This window comes from Schistocerca serialis, chromosome 6 (assembly GCF_023864345.2).
Source record: "Schistocerca serialis cubense isolate TAMUIC-IGC-003099 chromosome 6, iqSchSeri2.2, whole genome shotgun sequence".
Taxonomy (NCBI): domain Eukaryota; kingdom Metazoa; phylum Arthropoda; class Insecta; order Orthoptera; family Acrididae; genus Schistocerca; species Schistocerca serialis.
Window position 1 is genome coordinate 332978201 of NC_064643.1, and position 23189 is coordinate 333001389.

At 40.6% G+C, this 23189-nt stretch overlaps 1 protein-coding gene across 3 annotated transcripts in view; it reads right to left on the bottom strand.

The window, feature by feature from the left end:
* The window catches only part of LOC126485146 (voltage-dependent calcium channel subunit alpha-2/delta-3-like), a 324602-nt gene that overhangs the window by 45503 nt on the left and 255910 nt on the right, over window positions 1-23189 (bottom strand). For all 3 annotated transcript variants that reach the window (XM_050108811.1, XM_050108810.1, XM_050108809.1), the window contains 5 exons: window positions 22181-22225; window positions 18586-18676; window positions 14673-14780; window positions 13570-13682; window positions 8341-8480 (listed from right to left, as the gene is read on the bottom strand). In XM_050108811.1, coding sequence (XP_049964768.1) covers window positions 8341-8480; window positions 13570-13682; window positions 14673-14780; window positions 18586-18676; window positions 22181-22225 — 497 coding nt within the window. The remainder of the gene's footprint in view (window positions 1-8340; window positions 8481-13569; window positions 13683-14672; window positions 14781-18585; window positions 18677-22180; window positions 22226-23189) is intronic.

Below are 23189 nucleotides of genomic sequence, written 5' to 3' on the forward strand. Positions count from 1 at the left end.
ATATTAATGACCTTGCAGACAATAGGAACCTAAGACCTTTTGCATATGTTGTAGTTGTCAACAGTTAAGTACTATGTGAAAAAAGGTGCACAAATATCCAATCTGATCCTCATTGATTTGAAAGTGGTGCAACGATTAGTACCTTGCTTAAATGTTCACAAATGTAAAACTGTGCACTTAACAAAAAATAAAAAATAAATAAACATAAAACCACTAATATGTAAAATAAAGGAAAGACCACCACTCATGTGTAACTGCCTGATGTTTGCACATTGAAACACACAACAGAAAACAGTATTTACACTAGGCTTGGAGTTCTCGGTTCTTTATCTTGCAAAAGTACACCCATTCACACACACACAGCTACAGGGACACCCAATCACACACACCCGTGGGTGTCGTGAGACTGAATGTTGATTATCTTTTGTTGAGAGCAGTTGTCTGTGTAGATGGAGGTGGAGAGGGGTAGCAAGATAGTGTGGGGCAGCTCATTTGACAGATGGCTCAGCAGCTGCACAACATGAAAGGCACTGAGAGGGTTGACCCTAAAACAGGTAGAGAGAGAAGAGAGGGAGGAAAGGAAAGGAGGGTGGAAATGAAAGGGAAGACAAAAAGGGAAGAGAGACGGGAGATGCATGGAGGGGGGGGGGGGGGGGGGGGGGGGTTTGAGGGTGTGTGGTAGGGGAAGGAAAAGAGAGGTGAGGACAGAAGAGAGAAGGTCAAAGATAGCGTGAGATAGTGGAATACAAGTTAGCAGAGGTTTAGGCCAGGAGGATGGAGAGAGCACAAGATATGCTGGAGAGAGAATTCCCATTTCCATAGTTCAGAGGAACTAGTGCTGGAAGGGAATATCTTAATGGTCACATAATAAAGCAGCTGTTGAAGCCATTAGTGTTGTGATGTGCAGCATGTTCGGCAACTGGATGGTCAAGTTTGCAGTTTGCTACAGTTTGGCAATGGCCACCATGTGAGTAGGCAGTTGGTTACTTGTCGTGACCACCTAGAATGCTGCATAGTAATTGCAGCATAGCTGATATATACTGATCAGCCAGAACTTTGTGACCACCTACCTAACTGCCAGCATGTCCACCTCTGGCACGGTCAGCAGTGGTGACTTGTCGGAAGCAATGACGCCTTGGTAGGTCACTGGAGCAAGCTGGCACTACAACTGTATACGGAGGGGGCCGATGAGCTCTGATGCCACATTCCATCACATCCCAAATGTGTTCGATCGGGTTCAGATGTGGTGAGCTGGTGGGCAACCACAATAATTCAAACTCGCCACTGTGTTCCTCGAACCAATCCATTACACTCCTGGCCTTGTGACATGGTGTATTATCTTGGTAAAAAATGCCACTGCCATCAGAAACATGATCATATTGAAGAGGTGTATATGGTCTGAAACCAGTGAATGATACTCTTTGGCTGTCATAGTGCCTTGCATGAGCTCCACTGGACCCATAGATGCCAATGTGCATGGTCCACACAACATAATGGAACTGTCACCAGCTTGTCTTCATTCCACAGTACAAGTGTCAAGGAGCTGTTTACCCTGGAAGATGACTGATTCGCACCCTCCACTGGCATGACAAAGAAAGTATCAGCATTCATCAGCCCATGCAACATACTGCCACAGTGCCAATGTCCAGTGCTGATGGTCACGTGTCCATTTCAGTCACAGTTGCCAATACCGTGGTATTAATATTGGTATGTACATGGATCGCTGGCTGTGGATGCCCACCATTCAGAGTGTTTGGTGCACTGTGTGTTCAGAGACACTTTGCTCTTGCCGAGCCTCTGGGCCATCACAATCTGCCCTCGGTAAAATTCGGACAGATCATGCACCTTCCCCATTCTTCCCATGGACAGCACACTCACAGATACTAAGTGCACCATGTGTGTGTCTGACTAGCAGCGATTCCTCACCAGGTGATGCTGTTATTACAGGGCCGGCCATAAATTCTGCACATGTGCAATGCTCCTGCACATTTGAAACTTCCGGGTCACAGCGTGCACGCCACAGCTGTCAGCATTCATGTTTCTAGGTACAGATGTCACTTTATCCACTTGCTGGGATACTCTGTACCGGCGCATTCTAGTGCTCTTTCCACAGCGTGCAAGCCAACCATGGGAAGGTATTTTGCATATTAAACATTTAAAATACTGTCACAGTCTACACATTGAGATGTCTACTTTTAAGTTAACAGTTTAACCCAGTAAGACAAGTAATACAGTTAACAACCGTGGGTTTTTATTAAGGCAACTTGACTGATGGCACATAAATACGCATAATGTTTTTGATCTAGTATTTAAGAAAGAGAGCACTTAGCGACTTTCAACGAACCTTACTCACAATTTCAAATAACATTAAACTAATGCAAGGTTTCCTATAACTAATTCTCGGTGCCCTCAGTTACACCCACATAATTTCTGTCTCACTGACCTCTGAACAGAATGATAACCGCAGACCTCTTGATGATTACCTGTTATTTAAAAACCATTATTGCTATATCTTTCATCAGTTCCATCTAAAATCTTCATAATAACCGACAATAAGATGAATGTTATGTCCATACCGACACCATCAATCGCTTGCTCAACAGCATGGAGTAAGTCCACACCTGTAGTAGTCCCTTTCAAAGGTATTAAGTCCAAAACGTCTTCTGTTACACAAAGTGCTTTATCGACACCTCGTATGTACATCACAACCTGGGCTGTATCTGTAAGATCTGTTGCTTCATCGAGCACAACAGAGAAAGCAACCAAGTCTTTAGCCTTATTTATTAGCTGCCTGTGCACATCGCCGGCCATAGCACTGATACATCTTGTCACTGTTTGTTTGGATATACTGATTTCTTGAAATCTGCTAACGTTCGTGGGACACACAAGTTCTGCAGCATCAATCAGACACCCTTTCACAAACTCCCCTTTGGAAAAGGATTTCCCAGATTGTGCAATTCTTAATGCGATTTTAAAACTTGCTCTCAGTGAAGATTTAGTGTGGTTGTCATTCTGGAAAATTGAAAACAGTACATTGTACAGTGTACAGTAAAATAGACATAAATGTAACACAAGAAACTAAGAGTTCAAGAAGTATAAGTTACTTTAACGTACAGTAAAATCGAGTTGATATGTCTCATCCATTTTCTTAAGGGCATTTAATTTTGCTAGCCATTCTTCACTGTTGAGTACACTACACTCGTCTTTGTGATATGTATTGTAGTGTCTTTCAATTGAAAACTTATGCTGGCAGCCTATTATTCAGTGGCACAGCAAACACCGAGTTTTTGCCAACAGCTACAAAAAAGAATTGCAGTTCCCAGTCATTTTTAAATGACTGAAAACATAGATCTCCCGTCCTTTGCTTTTTCACAGTACCTGACATTTCTCAATACTTCTCTGTTAAGGTTACGGTCACCAGGGGTAAACGAGACTGGGTACGTTGCGCTCTTGCTTGTATCACATAAACAGGGAAGTGGAGGTGCCGCCGTTCATTTAGGACACATTTCTAATAACAGATGTCGCTGTCGCTCACTGTCGCACACGTGTGCACATGTGCAGCACTTCCGCACACTGTGCAGCGTTTTGCCGGCCCTGTGTTATTGGCTGGTCAGATTTATATCAATAATAGGTTGGTGGTCATAATGTTATGGCTGATCAGTGTATATTATGATTGCATTCACATATGGCCCTGTCTTTTATAAGGTATGAGATTCCTGTGACAGGACTGTGATAGGTAGGCATATAGGACAAGTCTTTCAGCTCGGTCAACCACATGTAATAACTGAAGGGGTGCAGGATTGGAAGAAGTATGGACAAGGAAAATGTGTACGCTACCCAAAGTAGTGCACTGCATCCCACTTAACCTGCAGGCTGCCCTCATCCATTGCTATTCCAATCCTGTTACCAATACGTGCAAGACTTGTCCCATACACCCACCTGCCACCTCCTACCAGAGCCCAGTCACAGGCATTTCCTACCCTATAAAAGACACAGCCACATGTGATTGCAGCTACATTGCAATTACCGTGCAGCATTTTATGTGGGCATGACAAATAGCCATCTGTGTACCCAATGAGCAGCCACTGCCAAAGTGTGGCAAACCAAAACCTTGACCATCCAGTTACCGAACATGCTGTCCCTGTAACACAAATAGCTTCAACAGCTACTTCACTACATGAGCCATTTGGGTACTCTCTTTCAGCACTAGTTTCTCTTAACTATTCATGTGAGAACTGTCTCTCCATCATATCCCGCACTCAGTACAACAAAAACCAGCCCAAAGTAGCAAATTTTACTTTTTTTATTCATCTGATGACCAGTTTCAGGCTGAGACCCATTTTCAAATCATCCTACAAGGCAGAAAACCAAATTTACACTCATCTGTTAATACAGGTATTAACAAATTTTTAAGCATATGCCAAAAATATAGAACACATCATTTCAAGACTTACATTTACATAGGCAAAGATGGTATTACCAAAGATGTGAAAACCATGTCAAAAACAAGCAACAAACAGTTACAGTGCATACAGATAACTGGCAGTTCACTCCTTCCACTGCTGTAAGAAAACCTCATGAAGGAGGCACCTTATCAGGATATAGGAAACCTTTTTTTATTTATTAAAATGTTCTTCAACCATCAATAATACAACAGTTAACACAATAACCATACAAATCCACAATAAAATTAATGCTTCTGAAAACCTTTGCCAAAAACAGTCAAATACTTAAAATTACTGAACAGCAAAACACAGCAGCGCCACATAAGGCTTGTATATGCTATGTTAGCATTTAAAAATCATTAAATGTGAACAACAACATTAGTATTAAAAGGAACCAAAATCACAGAAGATTAAAAATCTTCATCACTTCCATCCCTTTACAAGCATAAAAATTTTACTATAACAAACTTAACAAATTACGTGAAGATAAAACAACTTTTCCTAACATGTGCCAGTTAAAAACAGACATTAAATCACAAAGTTGTCTTGTACGAAGCACCAGAAATGTATTTGTCGTCCTGAGGAAGACATAGCGTAACCACACTCATGGGAGTGTAGGGAGAGGGGGAGGATGGAAGCCTGGGAAACGGGGGGGGGGGGGGGGGGGGCATGTATGTTTATTATCAGTAGTAATAGAAGGAAATTACTCAAACTGGACGGTAAATGACTATTCATCATCTTTTTTATAATCAAATAAATAAGAACTATCATATTCAACAGAAAAAACCATATGTTACTCAGGAGTAATCACACAGATAACATATGCTAACAAAAAGAAACCCAAACAAATTTTTAAAGTAATTTAGAGGTAAAGAACACATAATCAACCAGTAAATCGAGCCTCAAAACATGCCACACAAGTCATACCCCATATGCAGCATAAAGGTGCAACAAACAAAGAAATCTTATTATCCAACCAGTAGCATCCTGTGGGCATCACATATAGTGGTGCATCCTAAAATCAAAAGTTGTATTTCTCAGAATATCAGCTATGGCACCTAATACTGACAGGAGTGCCTGACAAACCAACGGTAATTGCAAGAACTGAACTACATTCTGTAAAACATGCACTGTATTTTTATGAAATGGGGAAGGGAGATGGAAGGGGTAAAGGGGCGAGGGAAAGTACGAGTTGTGGGCAGTAGTCAGATAGATAAAAGAAGCTGGAAACTGAACTCGGTACATGATGATGAACCTGGTGAGCAAAATATCACTATGAGATTATTAGAAAATGAGTGGAAGGGGGAGGGTGGAAATGGGGGTAGGGATTTTGTGGTTGTTACGTGTGCTTGGCAATAGTCCATATTGACTGCCCCATGTAATCACTGCCACACTCACAAGTAGTATTATAAACTTTTGGTATTGTCAGGCTGAGACTATCATAACAGGTCACAGTATTTCTTTAGTTTTTCGGGGTTGCCAGAAGACTGGTCTGAATCTTTGCCTGTTCAAGAATCTACCTATCTTACTATTCATTGTCCCAGTAACACAGATGAAATACTCCTAAAAATCCATTGTCAGATGATTCAGTCGGGAGCTGAGATGGTCTTGTCCAAAATAATCCTGGCTCTGTGTATTAGCATGTTCAGCATAGCTCTCTTCTGAGCTTTGTGATAAAATGTAGTCTGTTGAAATACAGGTCTAGATGCATCAATTTTGAATACACAGGATGGCCATGTCAACCATCTGCTTCCCATTTGATTAACACACCTAAGAGAGGCAAAACCTCATCCTCCTCTACTTCCACTGTAACTCTTAGGTTTGGCTGTAGCTTGAGTTCAATAAACTTTCTTCTGTGTGCCACAAAAATAGTCTCATACCACACTTCTTGCAGCTCTAATATTAATATTTCCTGGGAGACAAGATTTATTCATAATATGTGTGTTGTAGCGGCACCACAGTTTAAGATAGGGAAGTTAGATTTAGTGCAGTATTTCGAAGCGCACAAGTTATAGCCGGATGCGGGCTGGATTGCAGGAAGTTATGCTGACCAGCAGTTGTGAAGTGGAATGAAGGCCACCGGGGGCATCGAACCGCTGAAAAGCGTAAACGCAGCGGTTCGCATGTCGCAAGCTATAGGAAGAAAGGGCCCACTGGCGCAACCGTGATGTGGGACGTATGTGACTCGGAGCGATGCGTTAGCGAAACAGAGCCGCGAAGCCGAGTATAAATAGGAGTGGTTTTCTAACGAGATTCATCCAAGTGTGGCAGCTCTCCTGGATGGCGGGGTGTGTCACATCACCGGCGAAACACGGCAACAGATGGGGCAACAGTGTCCCAGTCCACAGTGGGTCATTGGTTCGACCCTCTGAGGCCGATGCAGAGTCTGCAGCCAGCCAGGGCGGGCCACTCTTCGGCATGCTACTGCGGACAGTCATCTCGGCTCCCGACACACGCCGGAGACTTACAAAACGAGGGCCACAGGTTCGGACGGCAGAACAGGAGCGGTCATTGATGCCGCATTCCCAGCTATGCCAGCCGAGGAAGCAGCAGCAGCAGCACGGGCGGCTACGGCTCCCGGCAGAGCAGTGCGGAGTCAACGGGGATTGTGGCCACTGAGCTGGCTGCTAGTGCAGTCATCCTGACTTAATTGGAACTCTGCAGTGCGACTGGCATACAAGGCCGGCTCGACACAGTGCATTGCACTGGCCACTGGGGTGCTATCCCAGCAATGCGGGGCCTGTGACGCAGACCGTGGTGAACGGAGCTCTGTAGTGGAAAAGAATAAATCATTTGAAAAGCTCGGATGAGTTTTAATATGGCACCTCCTGGCACCCACCCACTACAGTTTGTAGAACAGATCTAGTGGACAACCAGATAATTTTGGTGATCATGTGTGCCCCTTGAATGTGATTTCAATGGAAGGTCTACTTCTGAGATGTACTCCAACAGTATACCTTCAGCTCACAGGTTATCTTGTTTTGATTCACAATACACAAGCAACACTTGCTTTGATGAATGGAATGGTAGTACCCTCTGATAGAAATTGTCAGCTGGAGTTCAGAAGTGAAGTATATAAACAAATATCGCTTTAAAATTATGAAAACTGAGTGGCTGCATCTTGAGGGTCACAGTATAACAACACACTAGTGTACAACTAATTAAAAGAAAGGTGAGAATGGTTGCATACACAAAAAACAGTGTCAAGTTATTGTATGCCCATCTGACAGTGTTGAAGTCGTATAGATATGTTTGATCTAACACTGGGTGAGATCAATAATATGCCTAGTTTAGGGCATCCTGGTTGGAGACAGAGCTGAACAGAGGCCAGGCACAGTGCTAGATGCCATTGCTGATACCAAATGAACTGAGCAAACCCTCTGTCATCAGGTGACCTATAAAGCCCACCACAAAGTATGCCAGAGTATATCACTGCACTATATGAGGAATATGCCACAGTAGTCCGGTGATGATGATCTCATTATGTACTTGGATTTGGTATTGGATTTCTCTTTTCATGGTTCATACTCTGCTGCTGACAGGCCCTGCAAAGTCACTCCTCATCGTCTCTTGGAAGGTACAAACTCTGTATGTAACCTTTACATTCTCCAGCTAATTTTTCAGCATTTGGCAGTTGCAGACTCAAAACTGAACACCACTTTGTGAGACTCAAATTCTGATGATTATGGACTTGAATCAGAGCTTGGCTTTGTCAGACTCTCATTCAGCATTTTGTGATGAACGGTATTTGTATGTATCTCAAAGGATACAAAACAAGTAATAACCTTAGATATTAATGTATGTTGATCCTGGAAACTTAATACTTTACCATGTAGTTACGCACAGTTTAATAGCTTTAACACCCTTCCAGCACAACATAAATCAGTAATTGTACCTCTTCTGTGATGGACATGAATCGATCATAAAGAGCCCTGTGCTGTATCTGAAGTCCTACTACAGATGCTGGTGCCTCCTTACCAGCATCTCGTGGAAATATGGCATAACTCATAGTTATGGGAACATCATCCTTTCTACCTGCAAAGAAATCGATAAAGTTGCTGAAATTGAGGGATGTGATATGCCTTCCTTCTGAAATGAAATGTGTATATTCATTACAAACATGGGTCATATGAGATATCTTAGTGTTTTTCGTCTAAAATTCTTAGTAGTCTTACCTTAAATGGATAATAACTGTTAATAGTGCAGATAGAAATTCTTAAGTTTTCTGACAGAATTTAAAAGAACTGCTTTAAAATGTGTGCAATCCACATTTGTTTCCATAACATTGATCAATCACCAGTAAAAAGTGGATAGCGTGGGTTGGGTTGTTTTTTTTGTGTGTGTGTGTGTGTGTGTGTGTGTGTGTGTGTGTGTGTGTGTGTGTGTGTGTGTTACTGACTTTGCCAACTATTCAAATACTGTAACTAATATTTTCAGTATTGTTGGCTATAAAGTCTGCGACACTTTATAAGACTACAAAATATAACACAAATCATGTAATGCCTTTCTCAATTTTCTGCATCAAATGATAGTGTACTATATCTTTGTATTTAAGTAGTTTCATTTCATAACATCAACATTTTGAAGTTGAAAGGTCCAAATCAATTTTAAGCAATTTTCATTAAATCTAGGACAGAAATAATCAAACAATGGAAAATCCAGGATGGATTGTAACAATATTAGAGAAGGAAAGTTGCCACTCGCCATATAAAAGAGATGCTCAAAACCATACTGTGAGCAACAGCACCAGTGCTTGATGGGAGTGGCAACTGGGTGGGGGTAGGAGGAAGCTGATGCGGGGTGGGGGAGGCATAGTATGATGGGGGTGGCAGACAGTGATGTGCTGCAGTTTAGATAGAGGGCAGGGAAGAGGTGGGGAGGGGGGAATACCGGAAAGGAGAGAGCCAAAAGAAATAAAAAGACTGGGTGTGTTGGTGAAATGACAGTTGTGTAGCGCTGGAATGGGAACAGGGAGGGAGCTGAATGGGTGAGGACAGTGACTAACCTTCGTTAGTCACTAATGAATGTTAGTCACTGTCCTGACGATAAATATTCAAAACCCTGATTAAGAATGTGGTTCCAGTGGCTGTGCCACAGATTTGTTTGTGTACCTTTCCTTCCAAGGAGAAGCAGTTATGTGTTCAGACAAAGGTAGTAAGGTGTATGAGGAATGAGGTAGTGGGTTTGGAGTTTAAAGGACACATGGAAAATTCTAGAAGAGGCCTTATTCCAGCTATGGATCTCAAATGGCACATGATGATTATGAATGCAACACCCACAACAAATTAACTCTCTGAAACAAGTAAACTATATGTACTAATCACACAAGAGAACAGCACACGATGACCAACACAACAAACTTTATCAAGTTTAGAAAACAACTAAATACAAAGGGTGCACTTGCAGCAGAGTGGCTCAAATTAGCAGTACAGTAACACAAATTCAGAGGTAAACATTTAACTGAGTTAGAGCTCTCAGGGCCCATCTCTATAAGTTGCCATCTGGCTGATAGTGTGCGAAGAGAAGAGGCTGCATGCATATCCATGAGTGGCAGCCTCTGATGGTTGTCAAACTTCTAGGTGCTTCTGCCAACTTCAGTGGTGCACTTTACGACTGCATGCCCAGATTTTTGGTGTTTATCTGTGTAGGTCATCACATGTGTCCTCTCTTGGGGGGGTCAGAGCACTGCTGATCTCCAGAGTGAGTTTTGTGGACGGTCGCAATGTGGAGGTGGCATCCACATCCACATCCACATCGGCCCCGGAAGTGATAGGAGCGTGCAGCCCCTGCTCACCAGGACCTGTTCACTAGCATAAACAATCCACTGAGCCAAGAATATGGACTGAGAGGAAATGAAAGAAAGACCATAATACTGAGCAGCAACATAAGTGAGATGGTGGTCAACTTCAAGAAAAAATTGGGAAGCATGTAGTACACAAAGTTAATTATTCTGCTACCTTGAAAGCAGAATAATGTGTGACAGAGAAATTCTCCTTCATGATGCAATTTACAGAACATAATGTATGTATGTGTGTATGTATGTATGGGTGGATGGATGGATGGATGGATGGGTCGGTGGGTGGGCGGCTGTAAGAACCTGACACAGTATAGGCACAGAGGGTATTCCTCATCAAAAGAAGTCTACTAGTAGTAAACATTGGCTATAACTTGAGAAAGAATTTTCTAATAACCTAAGGCAAGAGCACAGCCTCATACGCAAGTGAATCTCGGGCTTTGGGAAAAGTCAAAAGAGAGGGAAGTAAAGTGTTCAAAATGTTGTGATGTAGAAAGATGCTGAAACTAAAGTGAACTGATAACATAAGAAATAAGATGGTTCTCCACAGAACTGGCAATGAAAGGAATATACAGAAAACACTGACTAGCAGAAGGAACAGGATGATACAAAATGTATTAGATATCAGAAGAAAATTTCATGGTGCTAGAGGGATCCACACAGAGCAAAAAATTAAGGGGAATGATGGAGATTAAAACATGCACAACAAATAATTGAGGATATTGTGTGTAGATGCTGTTCTGGCATGAAGAAAGCAACACAGGTTAGAAAATCACTGCAAGTACATGAAACTGGTCAGAAGAATGTTGTTTTGTCTGTATCTTATGTTCTGCTTGTTTCTTCATACTTGTAGACCCAAGAAGATAGCAAGAAAGGTTAGACTACTTGACTAGTTTTTAAGACAAAAATCTAGCCACTGTTATCAAAAATTTAGTATCATCATCCTGGAGTAATGGAAAGCTAGGCAGACATGAAACAATGGTCTACTTACCTCCTCCCAAACAATCAACATTATTTATTCTTGAGCAAAGGTGTTTATGGGTGTTTTTCAGAATGTGAAAACAATATACTTCAACATTCAATGGTCATCAAAACTTTTTGTCAGTCTGTCTGTTTTTACACTTTTAACATTCTACTGCACTGTTGACACCACTAGGAACAACCTCCTTGCCAATGCCACCAGTAGTTTAAGTTGGGAGCAAACTAGTCAGAGATGTACTTTGGCTTGTTGTAGGCAAGCAAATGCAATCTCTGAAGTAGGCAGTTTTGGCATCATGCCTTGGATGTTGGAAGGCCTCAGCAGAGCATGAAGATGATCTACAAGGGCACACATATTGTCTGTATTGATACATCAACTGTTGGAAAGTTACAGCTCATTATTTACTTCAGTCACAGTTGTGATTTAATATTTCTAAGTATTTGTCATTTTTGTTCTGAAGATTGTCAATGATAACTGAAACCTGTAAATGCCTATATTAAATCATAGCTGTGACTGAAATAATTAATCAGCTATAATACTCTGCTTTTGGTGACCATGACTGTTACATGTAGCTCAGCAATTTATAGTAATACCTGAACTTTATTATCAGTGAGATTCAATTTTAAGTTGTCATTACCAACAGCTTATCACTATGTATTTGAAGGCTATTGCCACTTGTCCTCAATATTGTAGGTATACTACTTATATTTTCATGTTAGAATAAGCTGACTTGTATATTCTCAGAAGAGCTGAAACATACGAGATCTGTTTGAAAACTTCTGGAATATTCATAATTTTGCGCCAATGGTGTGTTGGAACAAAATGCAGTTGTCATCCCTGCACATGCCTGTGTTTATTGTGTAACTGTCAGATGCTGCACTGCTGTATGTCTGTTAGTTATTGTTTAGTGCTGTATTGAGTAGAATGTTGTGTTGCACAGTTTGTAAATTTCAAGATGGCAGAGTTAGAGGAACAATGCGCCTGCATTAAATTTTGCATGAAACTCAAGAAAACCTTTACAGAGACCGACCATATGATTCAGGAAGCCTACAGTGATGAGTGCTTAAGCCACATTTGGTTTTATAAATGGCTCACATGGTTTAAAAATGCCCGGATGGAAGTTAAAGATGACCCTCATTCAGGATGCGCTTCGACATCTGCTGACAACGCTCATGTCAGGAATGTCAACAAAATTGTGCATGCCAATTGAAGATTGACTGTGTGTGAGATTACAGAAGAATGTTTCATTTTAGTTGGATCATGTCATGAAATTCTGACACAGCAACTTGGAATGCATCGTATTGCTGGCAAGTTTGTCCCACAGCTCATCAGTCAAGACCAGGAAGACCTTCGTCTCACAATATGTGCAGAGCATTTGGATCACGCAAATGAGAACGAGATGTTCCTTAAGAGAAGTGGTGGTGAGATATGGGTCTATGGTTATGATGCTGACACCAAGGTTCATTCTTCACAATGGGTTGGGAAAGGTTCTCCAAGACCAAAAAAAGCTTGTCAGGTCAGGTCAAATGTCACAGTCATGCTGATAGCTTTTTTTTGGCTTTGAAGGAATAGTTCATCATGCTTTTGTGCCACAGGGACAAACTGTTAATCAATGGTACTATTGAGATGTGTTGTGATGCCCGCGAGAAAATGTGAGAAGGAAATGGCCTGAAATGTGGCGAGACAATTCATGGCTCTTGCATCACAATAATGCATCTGTACATTCATCACTGTTGGTGCATGACTATTGCACAAGAAACAACATCACTGTGCTGCCTCAGCCTCCAGACTTGGACCCTGTGGACTTTTTCTTATTTTCAAAATTGTAAACCCTGTTGAAAGGACAAAGATTTGCAACAATAGACAAGATAAAAGAAAATTCGCAGACAGTGCTTTGTGCAATCCAGCAAGAGGCATACCAAGGCTGCTCCCAGAAGTGGAAATGGCATTGGGAGCGGTGCATCAGTTGTGGAGAAGAGTATTTTGAAGTAGAAGATGAGTGTAGAAAAATTATGTGGATAAAGTTCTGGAATTTTTTGAACAGACCTTATACTATGTTTGTCTCAGGAGGTAATCAGACAAGAGAACATACTGTTGGCTCTTAAACCTAATAGCCTACTATTTTTCTGGTGAATTGGGGTATTATGAAAATATTCCGATTCACAGTGAATGTTACATTCATCTTGCTTTATGCCTACAAGCTTACCAACCTCTAAGGAACCATCATAAAACTTCTCACAGCTTTTTTACATGCATTTCAAATAGAGATCCAACAACACTTCATTGTTTTGCTACCAACATAGTTTCCTAATTACGGTAAACATGAGCAATAAATTTTAACTATACATTACCTGCATCAAAAGGAGCAGAAATGACAACTGACTCTGGATCATGTTTATGCTCAATAACTGCAGCTTTGTACCATGCCTCCTCCACCGAATGAGGGAAAAGGTCACCAAACTCTCTGAAACGTTTAAAAGAAACAGTGTACACTGAAAAATGCATCAAACTTAAGAATTTTTAATTGCACATTAACTTTTATATAATTATAAACATGGGTCATATTCTGAAGATAACAGGAATGTGGGAGCAGAGAAAGCTCATTTAAAGGAAGGCAGGGGTGTCTGTATGTTGCACACAAATAAATGGTCATGTCAGCCCTCAGCCACAGTCTGATGGTGGTCACTCATAAGATGTGCAGCTGCTGGTGGTTAGGTCCATATGAAAACTGTGCCATGTTTCCAGCAAAGGCAATATATCAAGATGAATGTATAAGAAGGAAAATTCACTTAAGGAAAAATGTAAAAATACATGGAGACAGAAAGGCAGACCAGTGCATACCTTCAGGAAGAGACATTCCTAGTATTGCTGATATGAGGACCATGATATGAGGATTCTTAGTATTGCTGAAATGTTGGGAATATGTGTGGCATAAGGATGGACCATTATATTATATCAATTGGGTGGTCACAAAATATCTCTTGGAACGATTTTGTGATGGATGTTCGTAATTTCAGAGAAAGATAGAAGGTACTCTACATGATGACCACAGTTTTCACAAATGTCAGTGATTCATTAAAATGATTCAATTAGCATTCTAACCTGGTACACAAACACTATCAGAAGGAATGTATTCTGACACTATCTTAATATAGATATCCATATGTGGATTAAACATATTACTTATTATGTGCCCAGCAAAAAATGGCTGTTGTTGTTATAACTACTATGAAATGCATATTACTCAAAGCTCTGACATTCGCTATAGTAGTCAGTTTGACAATGTTATGCAGGTAATGTACATATATAAAATAAGCCAATTAATTATATTTAGTGTAGGCTCCAAAATTAAAAATGTGTGTGTCTCATTATTTAGTATTTTACTGTAAATGAAGAGGGGGGGAAAAAAAAAAAAAAAAAAAAAAAAAAAAAAAAAAAAAAAAAAAATACTCACGAGATTTCGTCCTTGCCTTCTTCTGTATCCATTATATACTGCCATCTTGTTAGTCCACTCTGTGTTGCCATAAATTTAAGGCTAGTGTTGTAAAGTTTTATTAAATACCTGCATAAAATAAGTATTTATTTTACTCTTTTAATATTCTGAAAACTGTTTTGGGGTTTTTAATTACATATATTAATGCATCTAAATAAACAAATTTAAAATAGTACACACCAACAAACACAATCAAAATTTGAAAATATAATATGGATAGATAAAAAAATTTACTCACAAAGTGGCAGCAGGAGAAAACACACAAATGTTGTGGAAACTGCTGTATTCTGTGACAACACAACCGCCAACAGGACAGTAATGTACAATGGGTTGCTGCAGCTGCAGCACACTAACAAAACTTCCTTTGCAGCTCAGATGAAACCAATGCACAGTAACATACAAATATGCTGGGTTTTTGACAAATGAATGTCCAGCAGCTGTCACAGTATCATGTGGTGCCAGCCTTACTACCAGAGGCATAAGCATCACCACAAACAGTGCTGCTCCTGCAGCACTACCTGACTTCTAAGAACCATGTGCCTTCCCCAGATGAGTATTTAGGTCACTGTCCAACTGTTCTGCTGTCAGTTTGCATTTCAGCTTTATGCTGACAATGCCTAATGGATCCTCAATTAAGTGTTCTTTCAGCAAACGCACTCAACGGTCTGGGCTCTACACTGGCTGCACTTAGGGGTCCATCAATCTGAATCTATTCGCCAGGCACAACCTATGCCCCATGCTCTGCACCAAGGTGGTGATAAGAATCAGTGTTTGCACCATTCTTGTCTCATACTACAATGGCAACAAGGATCAAAGTTTAGTGTTTAACGTCCCGTCGACAACGAGGTCATTAGAGACGGAGCGCAAGCTCGGGTTAGGGAAGGATTGGGAAGGAAATCGGCTGTGCCCTTTCAAAGGAACCATCCCGGCATTTGTCAGAAACGATTTAGGGAAATCACGGAAAACCTAAAGCAGGATGGCCGGAGACGGGCTCTGCACCAACAGTACCCAGCAGTCCATCATCTGATCGTCATGGGACATTATTATCATGAACTTTGTCCACATGTGAATTTTCCACTGTAACATCAGTGATTGCCCATTAGGACTTACCAGTGCAAAATCATTGATTATCTGCTAGGATGTTCCAGTGCTTCAGTGATTAACTGTCACACTGGGCTGAGTACTCATTTTACTACGGTTTGAAGCTCCTCTTGATGTTCTGAGTAGTGCAGAGCTGCATTCCAAGAAACTTTTATTGCATTTGTTTTATTATAATCAGTGAAGTTCCATTGTTACTGGCTATCTGGGAACATCAAACGTAATGTTTATTTCTTCTTCTTGGCCATTAACACTACTATGGCAACAAAATCAATGTTTGCTCCTTCCTTGTCGCATACAATGGTGACCAGGATCAATGTTTTCTCCCACCTTGTCCACCTCTACAATGGTGATAAGAATCAGTGTTTGCACCATTCTTGTCTCATACTACAATGGCAACAAGGATCAAAGTTGTGAAGTTTAGTTGCAGTCTGCAGCACCAAGGATCTTAGATTCAGTGTTCTCTTCCCCACTCCAATAGCAACTGGGATACTTAGATTAAGGATTATTTTGTAATAGTGATGAGCATCAAAACAGATATTACTGTACTTTGTGCTTGCCCGCAGTAGCCTTTCGTACCTGTGCACTAATTCAAACTGTTGCTGATTTTTTTTCACTGCATGTGTGTGCTCTCGATACCCGCTGTCACTTTTCTCCTTAATTTTTCTGGTACTCGTACCTATCGCATTCTTCAGTTCCTTAACCCAGGTGCAAGGCTTGTTACCCTATACTATGTACACTTATGGGACCAACTCAATGCCTATTATGCCTGTTTGATGCTCCAACACACACTATACATTCCCAGGCACCTTCCTCGACATCCATCTATCTTCCTCCTCATACAGACAGTGCTCATCCACACATTACACATTTTTCGGAATCCTCCATACTGCTCCTCTACACACACTCTCATGCTACTTCCCTACCCTTTTTTGTTCCTCCAGTGGCACCTTTTCGCAGCACCAGCCCTTTCCAGAGCAGTCTCATCAGACCCATCTGCACCACTGCTGACACCACTGCCTCCTGCGGCACTATCACCTTCAGTGTCATGCCACAGATGCTCCATATTTCTGATCTGGCAACCACTGGCCGTCTACTTCTGGTTACTGTTGCCTATGACCCATCCTTGTGGATTCCTCCAGTACCACTCCGGAGAACCTCACACACTTCTAATATTGTCTCACTCTCCTTCTTACCAGAAAAGCCACCCACCTCATGCTGATGTACTGTTTCAGGATTCACAACAGTACCACAATGCACCATCAGTCACAAGGCACTATCAGTTCCAACCCCATCCAAGCCACCTGGCAACACTCCCTGGTCCCAGCATTCCCCATTGGGAGCATCCTTCCCAGTGGATGCCCTTTGGCAGCCAAGTCTTCTTCCCTAAAGAGGGATAGAAGGGATGCTGTATCCACTAGCGACACAGACCTCAACCACGCAGTTTTGTACCGTGGGTTGCCGCAGCTCCAGTCCACTAACAACACTCCCTCTGGGGCTCAGATGAAAGCAATCTGCAGCAACTTACAAACATGCTAGCTTGTTTACATCTGACCTTCCAGCAGCCACCAAGGCACTGTGTGGCACCAGCCTTGCTGCCAGAAGCATAGCACTGCCATTATGGCGTTGCCTTGCATCCGTGAAACTCTGAGTCAGGGGAGACTTACTAGACAGGATGGGAAGGAAAGACTTGATTGTTGGTGCTTGCACTGGACAAAATTTGATAACCTGCAAACTTAAAGGTGGAAGATAGGGTAACAAGTAACAGAGATTACTGAAAAAACATCATGAAAGAGTCAGTAAGAGCAGAAAGAAAGTTTTGAAGACAGGCGATGGGGCAGATAAATACAGACAGATCATAAAATAAAAGATATAGAAAAATAAAAGTAGTGAAGGAAAGGAATAGTTACTGAAAAGAAATGATGGGAACACAGTAATTAATGTAACTCTAGGACAGGTGGGTAGTGAGAACCAAGCACAGGTTGTAAAGTCTGTTCCACCTGCAGTGTTCTGAGAAACTGGTGTCAGAAGGGTGAATCCATGTGGCACATATGATGAAACAGGCACCGAGGTTAAAACTATCATGTTCTGGAGCGTGCTTTGCAAAAGAATATTGTATGTTGCCAGTATGTACCCTCTGTCTATGCTCATTCATCCTAACTGATGACTTGGTGGAGGTCATATCAATGTAGAAAGCTGAAAAGTGTCTTTATAACTGCTTATATATGACATTTGTGATTTCATAGGTGGCTCTTGCTTTTGTAGTAAAGTTTTGCCAGTTACAGGGCTGGTATAGACAGTGGTAGGAGGGTGCACTGACTAAGTCTTATGGTAGCAACAATCTTATCAGGATATTGTGAAGATTCAGGAGTGTGGGGGAGGCACCAAAAAAGCTACTTTGACATTTTATCCACATTGCCTGTCATAACATTTTGACTTTTAAGTTCCCAGGTTTTCAAATCACATCAGATGCAGGCACTGACAATCAGTCTTTCCTTCTCAACCTGTCTAGTAAGTCTCTCCTGATCCATGTTTCTGGGCAACTTTTCCATAATTATTCCCATTTCCTAATCCTCATCAATCTTTTTTTCTTCATCCCTCTTCCTTCCCCTTCAACTCTTCTGCCAGGAGGAGGAGTCACTGGCTCTGACACATCGTGTGCTTCCCTCTCCTTTGTCCTTTCTTCTGCAGCCACTTGGTGAAGTGCTTTTTTTTTAATATCACAATTGTTTCTTCCAGGGAAGTGTTAATTGATTCATCAAAATATGATACTTACTCTTCAGTGTTCTCAAATGACCAACTGTCACCAAAGAATTCATGGGTCAGTCTTCCATCAAACACTAACATTTGCATCAGTTCTTTCTCACCTGAAATTAAAACCATTGCAAAATAAGATGTAGCTCTATGCAGTATTTATATTGTCAGGAGCAACCAATGATTATTTCCTTCAAAACTACAGCATAGATACAGTATTTGTCATGGGAAGCTGCCTTGCAGGGTAGGCATGAGATCAAATAATTAAGTTTACTTTCATTATATTTATTAATAATAAATTGATTTGTTCACAATTAAAATGGGCTCAAAAGTGACAATACAGGATGAACACAAAGCCATCTCTTGCATTTTTATGTCTGCAGCTATCACTATAAGAAGTATGGCATGAGATATTTTATGGTTTAATCCTTTTAATTACTAAATTGAGCATGAAAAGCCAGTGACTGGCAGAGAATGTTGAAAGAAATCAACAAGCTCACAATTTTCAGCATTGTCCCCAGAACTGATTGTGGCCCCTGGTTGTGAGCCAAGTGGAAGGTCTGAACCAGAGACTTCAAAGGTTCTGAGACAAGCTAGGGTATGACTTCTTGTACTTTCACCTCAGGCTTGAGAAGTGTAGGGTCCCACTAAATGGGTGAGTTGTGCGCTACTCATCCGATGCTGCTACCAAGTAGCTGTCTGTATGAGGGGTGGCACACAACAGCTTTTTAGATTTGGCAACTTGCCAAGAGGGGGTGGGCTGCATGCCTCAGTGATAGAGGGATAGGTACAACCACATTGAAATGCTAGTATGTGGAGATACCAGACTAACCCATGGTTCCTGAAGATGGGCAGCAGCCTTTTAAGTACTTGCAGAGACAACAGTCTGGATGACTGACTGGTACGGCCTTTTAACAGTACCCAATACAACCTTGCTGTGCTGGTACTGAGAAGAGCTGAAAACAAGGGGAAACTTCAGCCATTATTCTTGCCCATGAGGGCATGCAACTGGACTGTATGGCTCAATGATGATGGCTTCCACTTGAGTAAAATATTCCAGAGGTAAAATTGCCTCCATTCAGATATCCAGACCTTAACTACTCAGGAGGATGTCAACATCAGAAAAAACAAAATTGGTATCCTACAGGTCAGAGTGTGAAATGTCAAATCCTTTAATCAGGCAGAGGTTGGTCAGAGAATTTCGAAAGAGAAATTGATAGGCTGTAGTTAGTTATAGTGCCAATCAGTGAAGAGCTGTGGCAGGAAAGACAAGTCACATCAGTTCAAGGTTATGAACAAAAAATCAAATAGGGTAATGCAGAATTAGACTTAATAATGAATAAGAAAATTGAAATGCAAGTAAGCTATTATGAATAACATAGTTAATGCATTATCATAGTCAACATAAACATAAAGCCAACACTTACTGCAGTAGTACAAGTTTCTATGCCAACTAGCTCCACAAAAGATGGAGAGATTGAAAGAATGTGTGGTGATATACAAAGGAAATCATTCAGATATTTAAGTCAAAAAATTTAATAGCTATGGGTGACTAGATTTTGGAAGTAAGGAAAGAAAGGTAAGGAAAAGTAATAGGAGAGCGTGGACTGAGAAAAAGCAATAAAGAGGAAGCCATCTGACAAAATATTACAGAAAGCATATTTAATCACAGTTGAAACTTGGTTTTCAGAATCACAAACAAAGGGTGTATATGTGGAAGAGACCTAAAAACACCAGAAGGTTTCAGACTGATTTTTTAATCAATAAGAACAAAGATTTAGAAATCAGATTTTAAACTGCAAGGCATTCCAAGGGCAGATGTGGACTTCATCCATAGTTTACTGCTTACGAACTGTAGATGAAAACTGAAGAAACTGCAAAAAAGTAGGAAATTTAGAATATGAGACCTGAATTAAGAGAAGGAACCAGAGGCTGTTGGGAGTTTCAGAGGAAACATTAGACAATGTTGAACTGAAACAGTATACAACAGAAGATGAATGGGTTGCTTTGAGAGATGAGATGGGAAAGGCAGCTGAGGAGTACATAAGTAAAAAAAAAGGTCAAGTAGAAATCCATGAATAACACTGGTGACACTAAATTCAAATGACAGAAGGAGAAAAAGTAAAAATACAAAAAATGAAGCATGTGAATCTAAAAAATGAGAATACAGCTGTCTAAGGAACAAGAGTGTCAGAAAGTGCAAATGGCTAAACAGAAGTGGTTGGAGGACAAACGGGAGGCTGTAGAAGCATGCACAGTTATGAGGAAGATAGATGCTGCATACAAGAAAATAAAAACGACCTTTGTACAAAAAAGAAGCAACTAAACAAATATCAACAGTTCAGATGGCCATCCAGCATTAAGCAACAAAGCAAACCTGAAATGTGGAAGAAATTTAGAGGGTGTATATGCAGGAAACAAATTTGAGAACAATATTAGAGAAACAGAAGAGAATGCAGGTGAAGATGAGATGGGAGGTATGATACTGTGAGAATAATTTGACAGAGCACTGAAAAACTCGTCAAAACAAGGCTGCTGGAGTAGACAACATTCCCTCAGAATTACAGAGATCCTTGGGGGGGAGCTATTTATGACAAAATTATTCCACCCGGTTTGCAAGCGACTTAAGACAGACAAAACATCATCAGACTACAGGAAGAATATAATAATTTTAATTCCATAGAAAGAAGGCATTGACATAAATTATTTACAAAAGAATGGAAGAATTGGTAGATACTGTGTTAGAGAAGATTAGTTTTGGTTCAGTTAAAATGCAGAAGATAGGAAGAAGAAGGCCAAATCCACTCTTACAGCATTTGTAGATTTAGATAAAGCTTATGACAGTGTTGACTGGACAACAATCTTTGAAATTTTTAAGGTAGCAGGCATAAAATACAAGTTACTAAATCTGTGCACTGAGCAAGCTGCAAAGGAAACCAAGGAGAAATTTGGAAAGGGCAATGGAATGTAGCTGAATTAAATCAGGCAATGATGAAGGAAATAGCTTAGGAACGAGACAGCAAAAACAGTAGATGAATTTTGCTATTTGGGCTGAAGTAGAGCGTATGACAAATGCAGACTGGCTTTAGCAAGAAAACTGGCTATAACAAGAAAAGCATTTCTGAGAATGATAAATATGCTAAAATATAAAATAAATTTGGGTGTTAGAAAATTTTTCTGTAGGTATGTGTGTAGACTTACACAGAAGTGAAGACGGATGATGCATGGTTCAGACATGAGACAGTTTTGAAATCAGTTCTATCGTCTCTATTACTAGCAGGTCTGACTTATGCTGACTTCTGTTTACTGACAACACACTTTGTTCAACAGGTTTTTGCAAAAGCTTGTCTAAGAGTGAAACTAGATCATTTATAAATTTTGTATGGACCCTGGTAGTGCTATTGATACCTATGATTCATCTTTGCTGTGATACAGCAACTGAAAGCATGAAGTGGCATATTACATTTAAAATTCTTAGAAACATTTAAGATGAAGAGTCTAAATTTTATTTCAAACCTTAACATTTATTTTATGCCATTTAATTGTATGTTATTCTATGAATAGGGCTGCCTCTTATGTCATTTCTAAAGAATGTAAGAAGTATCTTTGAAACTTACAGTAATATTCATCTTCTGTAATTTCTGGTCTGTCACAGTTCACAGCTGTAAAAAAAAAGAAACATTATAGAACAAAAATGCTGATCTTGACAATGCAATTTTTCTTTATTACTATTTCACTGAGTAATGGAGAACTCTATACATGAACCAGTGCTTAAAAATTAGATACACACTTTGTTTCCACAAAACAAAGATAAGCACAGCAATAACAAAAACTCGAGAAATTGTGTGCTGATTTGCATATGACATGACACTACACACACAATCCATAAATTCACTGTTTGAGGCAAAGATTCTCACTCAGACTTAGAAAATCTCTGAAATGAAGAAACAGGATGTGTCAGTCTGGTACAATAGAAGTAATCTCCTTAGACACAGTCGTTATTGCATGCTTGTTCGGTGGCAAATGACTCTAGGTAGCTTGTTAAAAGTCTTCTAGTGGCAACAATTTCACCAGCAGAATTTGGCTGACAGCTGTTGGAGAGGAAGTGACATACAGTTCCTGATTACCACACTTCATCCTGTAGTAAATCACAAAGCTCTCCACAATATTTCATGGATTAAGGACTAGTTTCACAGTTGTTTGTGCATCTGCAGTGACAAACAATTCCTTGCCCAGTATGCCGAATGTCTTACTAAGGCCTTCACAAACAAAATATCCTCCAAACATAAACCTAGTCCACAAATATATCTCCCCTGGTATACCCAATTATGACCTGAACTCTTCAAGCATCCTCACAAACTGGCTGCAAAGTAACATCTCCTTCATTACTCAGTATCATATCAGACTGGAAAAACCTAATCATATCCTCCGCCAGACCGACAACTATCACTGCACCCTTAAATGAACAACTTTCCTGCACTCCTTCACCCTCTAACAAAGTGGTATTCCACTGCCCATCAAATCTATGAAATATCCTGAACCATACTTGAGCCATGCCTACTCTCAAAGCATTTTTATGTGGGCCATATTCCTGTGTAAGATCCAAGTGCAAGATTTGTCCTACAT